Source organism: Acyrthosiphon pisum, chromosome A2 (assembly GCF_005508785.2).
Source record: "Acyrthosiphon pisum isolate AL4f chromosome A2, pea_aphid_22Mar2018_4r6ur, whole genome shotgun sequence".
Lineage (NCBI taxonomy): Eukaryota > Metazoa > Arthropoda > Insecta > Hemiptera > Aphididae > Acyrthosiphon > Acyrthosiphon pisum.
The window spans coordinates 24,371,978-24,381,201 of NC_042495.1; the positions used below are offsets into that span (position 1 = coordinate 24,371,978).

The 9,224-nt window shown below is 26.3% G+C and overlaps 2 protein-coding genes across 2 annotated transcripts; both read left to right on the top strand.

Moving 5' to 3' along the window:
- Window positions 1-2,025: 2,025 nt before the first annotated feature.
- Window positions 2,026-5,152, top strand: LOC107883254. Its single transcript, XM_029489881.1, has 9 exons — window positions 2,026-2,058; window positions 3,050-3,227; window positions 3,293-3,439; window positions 3,617-3,660; window positions 3,811-3,870; window positions 4,039-4,149; window positions 4,450-4,535; window positions 4,850-4,955; window positions 5,040-5,152. Exons 1-9 carry the CDS (start codon window positions 2,026-2,028, stop codon window positions 5,043-5,045), a joined length of 771 nt encoding a protein of 256 aa, XP_029345741.1. The 3' UTR covers window positions 5,046-5,152.
- Window positions 5,153-5,923: 771 nt separating this feature from the next.
- LOC107883253 lies at window positions 5,924-7,209 on the top strand. Its single transcript, XM_016802912.2, has 2 exons — window positions 5,924-6,049; window positions 6,112-7,209. The coding sequence occupies exons 1-2, from the start codon at window positions 6,035-6,037 to the stop codon at window positions 7,207-7,209; spliced, it is 1,113 nt and encodes a 370-aa protein (XP_016658401.1). The 5' UTR covers window positions 5,924-6,034.
- Window positions 7,210-9,224: the final 2,015 nt, after the last annotated feature.

A 9,224-nucleotide genomic window follows, 5' to 3' on the forward strand; every position in this document is an offset into this window, starting at 1 on the left:
ACGCCCGAAGGTTAATAAGAGAAATTTTAATAATTTGGATTTTTCAAATACAAAATAAAATAAAAAAATTCCTTCTCTGTTAATTTATAGTTTTTGTCCATGATAATACCGAATATAGTAATTACTAATTACCTATTCTAAGAAACCGTGTCTATCGAACTTTAGTGTTGGGTACAATGGTGAAAGAACGTAATACCACGTGTGTCTAATTATTAAGTAATCAATATACAATATGAATTCTTATGTCTTCAAAAATTCATCATAAAGATGTCTTTAAATAAGGGTTAGTGAATGGTGGAGGGAACAGCCCCCCCCCCCCCAACAGCTCATATTGTCACTAAAAGTATTTTGCACATAGTGAGCTACTTTTCTGCGGTCGTGCCTACCAACAATTAATATATGTATCTATTGATAAACGCCACTTACCTACCACTCCATCACCGACCGCTCACACACACACACACTCACACAACACATATTATTGTATATTTTATTTTTCTATGTTAATTGTGTCGTTTGTGACTTATAATGTAATGAATAAATGTGATTAATGTAGATTATCTAACTATATAATACAGCCACCGACGGTGTCAACAAACCCTCAAATTATTATTTCGTGTTCCGGTCACAGTTGGACGGTTTTTAAGAGAAAGGGCTTAAGTCAATTTTGGACATTTTCAGTTTATACATTAATTATGTGTGAAATTTCAAGCCACGTTGAATGGTACCACTGTAGATGCCATGTGCGATTTGGCTTACGAGATAAAATAGAATGCGTATGGTAATAAGTCGTTATACAGAATTTTTTTTTCATGAGAAAAGGGCTAAGTCACTAATTATAACTTATTTTAATGACAAAGGGCATAAGTCTTATAAAATTACATGCACTAGGTCTTAAGTCATTATAATTTGAAGAAAATAAATAAAAACTAATATATTTTTAATATTAAAATAACAAAACACTTATCAAACATGATTATGAATACAAAATTTAAAAACATAAAAATTTACAAATTTATAATGTTTTTTGTGTCTCCTGAAAAGTATCAATTTTTGACTTAAGCCCTTTTTCTTAAAAACCGTCCAGTTTATATAATAATAATAAATATTTATTATTTGAATGCGCGAATTGCCAGTATATTATTTATTATTATATAGTTGTTTAGGGCGCTAGTAACTAGTTACTTTTGGCTTTTCATTAACTTAACTGTTAACTTATTAGATTTCTTTTTTAATTAACGTAAAATTAGGTAACGAATTAATTTCTTATCAAAAAATATTCACCGTGAATTGTTTTAAGTTACAAATTTATGTCATTCGAATGTAATTTATATGGAAATACTGTATAAAGTATAAACACTATAGTCTATAATTTAGTTTTGGGTTGGAAAAAAAATAAGTACGCTAGCGTTGTATAAAAAAAAATTAACCTTTTTTTTAACTTAATGAAAAGTTAACAAAAAGTGGGTATTAACTTTTGACTTAACTGAGTGAACCTATAGTTAAATTAACATTTAGCTTTTAACTTTTTGTTATAGGTCCATATTAACTTAATTCAACTTTAAAAAAAATCATTAACTTGCCCAGCCTTGCATATTTGTATTATTCTGTGCAAGACGCAAATCACCGTATATTATTGAAAACCGCATTATTATTTCGTGTGCCGGTCGTCGCTGGAATTTTATATTATATTTTTTTGCAAGTCGCCAAGGACCATATTTGTATAATTTGTCAAAGGCGCGAATCGCCAAATATTTGTTGTTGTTTTTGTATATAAGTTTGAGGCCACATTATTTTTACCCATACTGTGAAAGCCGCGAATTGCCATATAATATTCCCACTGTGCAAAGTTTGTTACTATTTATCGCCGGTATACTAAAATTAGGTCGCAAATGAAATATTGCAAGACGATGTAAATAAAACATCAATGTATTATTACTTTGAAAAAAATTAAGTAAAGTTGACGAATAACATTGAATACATATTGAAGATGAACTATTGAAACCACATAGAATATTTATAGCAATGCGATATTATATGGTTGTTGCTCACAAAAAGGTTTGTTTATATTACCCGATAATATTAACTAAATGTTGCAGATTATTTATTGATGTTCTATTACAAATTAACACGAATACGATGTTATCTTATGATAGTTTTTGATAAAGTATGATATTTATATATTATATATATCCATGCAATATCTATGCAATATTTTTGATGAGTTGTACGGAGAATTATAGCTTTATACAATAATAATACATTATCTATAAATATATGATATCTTTACACACGCACACAAACACATCATAAGCACTTATTATACATATAAATTATTTATATAAATATATTATATCTCTTCCGATTATTTTAAAATAGTTTCACAATTTATTCCCATAAGGAACTATTTATAAATCAGTCGGTAGATACCTATTACATAATATATTATGATCTATGACCGTTACCATTCTAACAATGCGTATTTCAATTTTGTTATCATCACGGTTCAAGATTGTTATTTGTCCCTAGCCATTCTGTCCGGAGCTTATACTCTCGTCCATTCGTCTTCGACTCTCGTCTATTCGTCTCCGACTCTCCGGTACTATTGGAATTTGAAGTTTAAATTGCTTTTATACGTCGTATTATTTTAATACTGTTAAAACATATTGTGAAGTGAATTTTGATTTTGATTGATAACAATTTGTAGATACTTATTCACAGATTTATTTTTCAATAAAAATTGTATTACTTAGGTGTATGATGTATGTACTACAAACAAAATTACAATGTACCTATTACCTATGTCCTACATATATTTATAAATTAATTACCATTATAATATATTAATTATGAATTCATTTATTTTATTTAACTTAGTAGCTAATATAAGCTAAATGAATATTCAATAAGAATTAGAATCTTCTCCATGTCCTTATATTCAATTTCCCCATATTAATAAAAATATTACCTATACTAATATTCTCATATTATAGGGCTGTACATCAAAAAAGTGGGTTGTAGGTATTTTCCCTGAAACAAATGAGTTCAGCGCAGTTCCCACAAATTGTGGCTGATAAAAACCGTTATTAATGATCGGGTTAAGATTAGTTGTAAATGGCCTCCATCACCGATTATTGTGACAAGTGAAACAATAAAAATTGCCGTTGAACCGTCTCCAGAGTGGCCTATATATTCTATTCGGTTAGCTGATAATGGCAAAGAATATTGTAAGTACTTACCGAATTTTATAATACAGACAATATATAACATAGTTATTAAAATCTAATTTCAGCAAATTTCAACAAAGCATGGTATCAGAAATTTTTAATAAATTCTGGAACTTCCTCGTCTGAAGCTGAAATTAGGAAAAAGAAAAGTTATAAAAGATCAAAGATCATATCACAACATCTTTCTTCTGATTCAGATTCTTGTGAAGAAAGTAAGTAGTGACATTTTGAAATTTACAAATTTCAAGCTTAAACATTTTTTATTACTATTGTTATTATTATTTTTTAAATGAAACATTTCAACTAGAAAATGACTGCTTGATTAGGTACCTACATATAGTTTTAATTAATGTTAATATTTTAATATAATGAATCAATTATTTTTGTAGGTTATCAAATATGTAATACAGCAGATAACTCTGGATTAAAAACGGTAAATATATTTTATGTATATTTTTATAAAAAAAAAGTAGGTATACCGAATATTTTACATATTTTGAGTTTTCTTAACTCATAAAAATTCATTTAAAACTCAGTTTTCCTCTTTTGTGTCTTATTTTTAATTATTTTTGTTGGCTTTTAGACTATAGGTAATATAAGTATAAACGATACATCAAAGGTCCACATTGATAGTTCTATCATGGTAAATTATAGTAATTTTAATAATTCTAACAAATTAATAATACTGTTTTACCTAATACTCAAACATTTCTTTTAACATTTAATCAATTTATGAAATAAATATATAGATGTAAACTTAAATATTATGCATAATTTACTTATTTACTTACTTTGAATTGTTTATTTGTAGCCCTCTACGTCGAAAAAATTTTCAGTTGACCAAAATTTAGTTAACCCTTTTATGTTTTCATCTGATGAAAACCCTGAAAATGAACAGTTTGAAAAAGATGGCCACAGAATGGTAATTTTTATTTCAAACAGCTTTAATTAATTTATAACTTCTATTCCTTTAAGTACATTCTTATTTCCAATAGTTTTTAGTACATTTTTAATTGTTTTATTTCTCAGGAAAAAACTTATTAATTATTTTTTAATAACTTGATCATGATAACCCATACATTTATAAATGGATATGACTTCAAAATAAATAATAATGAATCATTGTGAAGAACTATATGGGTATTCAAAATAGAATAATTTAAATTAAGTATTACACCTATATGGCTGTATACATTATTAATGTAATTAATTTGATGTTTAGACTTCTATGAAGGAAAATGCAAATAATTTGATTAATGCCACTACAAAATGTTTAGATGCGACACGCCGACACGTGTTGATAATTTGGTATGTATAAAACCTAAATACTTAAAAAAAAAAATTGCCTTAGTTCATATATACATTATTGCAAACATAAAAAAACAAATTAACTAGGAATAAGAACTTAAAATTAAATTAATTGTCTGAACATTCAATTTTAAATACAATACTGTGGTATTAGATATGCTGCGTGAAGGTTATTTTAGGTATTGAGGGTCTATGGTACATTTGTACTGTACCAAATTAACTTATTATTTAATTAAAACATCATTAAGGTTTAGTCAAATATAGCTATTATTTTCTATTATTTGTATTAATAATGCAACTAAATTATTATGTAGGTACCATCACCATACCATAACATACCATCTACTTCTATGTATATGTATGATATGTGTAATTCTGAATCAGATAATAATGTACAGCAAAATGTTCCATTTCTACCAAGTAATATTTTATAAAATTTATCTATTTTCATATATATTATGTATACTTTGTTCATACGCTTTTTATTTTAATTATTATTAAAAGCATTAAATGATGCAAACACACAAAAAACAGTAATGGAAATATTACTAAACATTGAAAATCAAAATAATTTGATTATAAAAGAACAATCCATCATGAAACTAGTACAAGATCGCTTATTAAACAAAATTAATGGCTTAGAATTAAATATTCAAGGAAATAGTAAGAACAGTAATGGATCATCAGTGCATTTAGATTCTGATTTCTTATCGAAGTTTCCTCTAGTTGACCATACGATGTATCTAGAAGTAGAACATCTAACTATAAATGATACTTCATTTAAAATTAAATTGGTAAGAATATTTTATTCAGTTCTATAACCAATTATTAACAGACGCTTAAATAATGTATAGGAATATTTTATAAGAAATGTCGGTGGTTCTAATTCAAAAAATCATGTGCAGCGAATGATGGGAAAATTTTTTAGTGATGAATATGCTACAAAATGTACTAGAACTGGTCGTGGGAAAGACAAAACAACAACTGTTGGACAATCTGAACTTCTTAATGTTTTAAAAAGTGAGAGAGTTTTAAAGTATGCATTTTTTAAACACTTTCAATGTATTTGTTTGGCAAATAATTGTTCAACTTATCAATTTTCAAACTAAATAATTAATATTAATATTTTTTAATTTAACAGAAGTTGTAAAGGAGTGTAGCAGTGGTAGGTCTGTAGAATTTACCGATTCAAATTATGAAAATATTGTGGCTGAGTGGTTAAGATACGCAAGTATCAGATTAGCTAGGTCAAAGAAAGCAGACTGATTTTAATTAAATTATTTATTTACCTAAAAATATTAATGAATGTTCAGTATTACATTTTTTTTTTACAAGTATTTCAGTATTATATTTTAATGACAGCAGTTGATAGATTTTATTTTTTTTTAAATACTCTTGAATCAGTTATTATAACAAATATAAATTAATTAAATGAGTTAATTTAATTATTTACTAATTAATAATGTTAACACTTGAAAATACTTTTGATCTACAGAGAGATGCATTTATTAGATGTAAAATACTCATCACGGCGTTTATTTAGATATGATATTTTTACTTTATTTCATAATTTTAGAAAATAAGCAGAAAGAAGAAAGATTCAGAACTAATAACAGCTGGATACTTCAGAAAAATTATAAATTTGGAAAAAAAGAAACATCCTCTACCTCGTACCTCTTTCAACCAATTACAGCCAAATTATAATATCTGTGATCCATCTCCAATAATCAATGTAACTACAATTGCTTCCAATTCTTCAGGTGTTCTACCTAATTACCATTTTGTTGAATATCCTTTGAATGACATATTAACAACACAAAATAATACACCGTTTAATGTTTCAAACATTTCATCTGATAACCCTATTGGTCAAAATGTACAGCCTTATAATATTGATGGTATTGACTTAAAAGATAAAATTCGATCGTGGATATTACATCATAAGGTATCTCAAAATTGTGTCAATTCTATATTAAAAATTATGAAATCTGAAGGTTTACAAGTTTCTAGTGATGTACGTACCTTGATGAAAACACCTCTGTCTCATGAAATTTTTAATATGGATAACGGTTCTTACATCCACTTTGGACTAGAAAAAATGTTAACTCCAATTTTAAAAAAGTACTTAAATAAAATAGACTTAAATAATGTTTTAAAAATAGGAATTAATATAGATGGCCTGCCAATTTCAAAATGTTCTAAAAATCAGCTATGGCCAATATTATTATCAATAATTAACTGTAATGAATTATCTGATTTTGTAATTCCAATAGGGATATTTCAAGGATTAACAAAACCATCGTCAGTTACTGAATTCTTCCACCCCTTTTTATTGGATATTTTTGCATTGTTAGAAAGTGGTCTTTGTGTAAATGATAAAATATTTAAATTTGAGATAAGTCATATTGTTTGTGATTCTCCCGCTAAGGCATTTTTATCGAATGTAAAAGGACATAACGGTTATTTTGGTTGTTCATCGTGTACTCAAGAGGGCAGGCATTTACAAAATAGAATGACATTTCCTGATATTGATGCTCCATTAAGATCTGATGAAAGTTTTCGTAATATAGTAAATGAAGATTATCATAAAGGCGATAGTCCGTTAGAAGTATTACCCTTTAATATTGTGGACAGCGTTTGTTTAGATTACATGCATAATGTAATATTTTATTAAATTTAGGTATATTTTAGTTGGGAATATAATAATAATGATGTAAATAAAAATTATTATTTAAATGCGCGAATCGCCAGTATATTAGTATAATATTATATTGTTGTGAAAGGCGCGAATCGACGTAAAAAATATTATTAGTTTGAGGCACGAATCGCCTTACATATTTGAAAAGCTGATGAGCATTAACGAATTAAAAAGTTTAAGTTTAATTAAAAAGTTAATTTTATTTTATTTTTTAGCTTAACTAGTTACTTTTGGCTTTTTATTAATACTTAACTGTTAACTTACCCACTACATTTCTTTTTTAATTAACGTGAAATTAGGAAACGAATTAATTTCTTATTTTAAGAAGTAAGTTAAATTAATTTATTTTGTTTTTAATTTTATTATATTTCACAATTTCAATCTATTTCGTTTTCTTATCAAAAAATATTCACCGTGAATTGTTTAAAGTTAAAAATGTATATCATTCGAATCTAATTTATATGGAAGTACTGTATAAAGTATAAACACTATAGTCTATAATTTAGTTTTGGGTTGGAAAAAAATTAAGTACGCTAGCGTTGTATAAAAAAAAGTTAACCTTTTTTTTAACTTAATAAAAAGTTAACAAAAAATGTATATTAACTTTTGAGTGAACTGAGTGAACCTATACTTAAATAAACATTTAGTTTTTAACTTTTTGTTATAGGTCCATATTAACTTAACTCAACATTAAAAAAAAAAATCATTAAATTGCCCAGCCTTGCATATTTGTATTATTCTGTGCAAGACGCAAATCGTCACATATATTATTGAAAACCGCATTATTATTTCGTGTGCCGGTCGTCGCTGGAATTTTATATTATATTTTTTTGCAAGGCACCAAGGACCATATTTGTATCATTTGTCAAAGGCACGAATCGCTAAATATTTGTTATAGTTTTTGTATATAAGTTTGAGGCCACATTATTTTTACCTATAATACTGTGAAAGCCGCGAATCGCCATATATTATTATTATATTGGTTTTTGTGTCAATTTATTTATACAGGCACAGGTAGCAAGCTGGTCAGCCGTGCACCGACGCACTTGTGAGTATTTATTATTTGTACACATTATAATTATTATATTTTATACGAATTTACTTCTAATAACTGTAGCTATACCTAGTATACCTATATTTTGTTCTATTGCATGTTGGTCCAGGACTCAGGAGGTCCAAATATTATTATACTAATAATATTAAATTATATACACTGTATACTTTTTGGCTTAAGTGCCGTGCTGAATTATTATTATATTTTATACTGACATGTTACCGTTCATTATATAAATCTATTGTCATCTTAACAGAAATACAGAAATTTAATTACAATTATAATTTAGTTAGGTACCATTTTAGATTCTGAGTGGAGCGATAAATGTATTGATTTTACAACGACGTGTATTTATTTATTTTTTTTTTTGATTTAATTTAATTTATATGAATTACCAATACAAAATAAGTAAGATAAAACTTAGGTGCTATTAAGTTAAATTAAAAAAACTTATGATAAGAAACAAAATTACATAGAAATATATTGGGTTCCAAAACATGGCTACAATGAGATATTGTAAAATATTTATTTTGTCGAAAACGGGTTATATATTTATTTCAAAATTTGAAATGGTTAAGTATAATGATTATTTTAATCTGTCAATTTTAACTGATTTGTACCTTTAGATTTGAATTTGTAAATTTTTTTGTATTGAATATTATTATGATGTCTTGAAGCAGAATGTTAAAGCAAGTAGGCCAATGAACACATCACTATCACTCATCATTTCAAAGGATAATTAATAACTTAAGATATTTTAATTTATCATAAAAATGTATATTTTATTACAGCTCTATATTACAATATAATACTATTTATATTTTTTTTTAAAGATCTCTATCTCCTTTTTTATCATTCAATATCAAGAGTTATCAAAATTTCCAAAACTTGGAAGTTTTGAAAAGCGACGTGAAAAACAAAAGTAAATTTAAAGAAA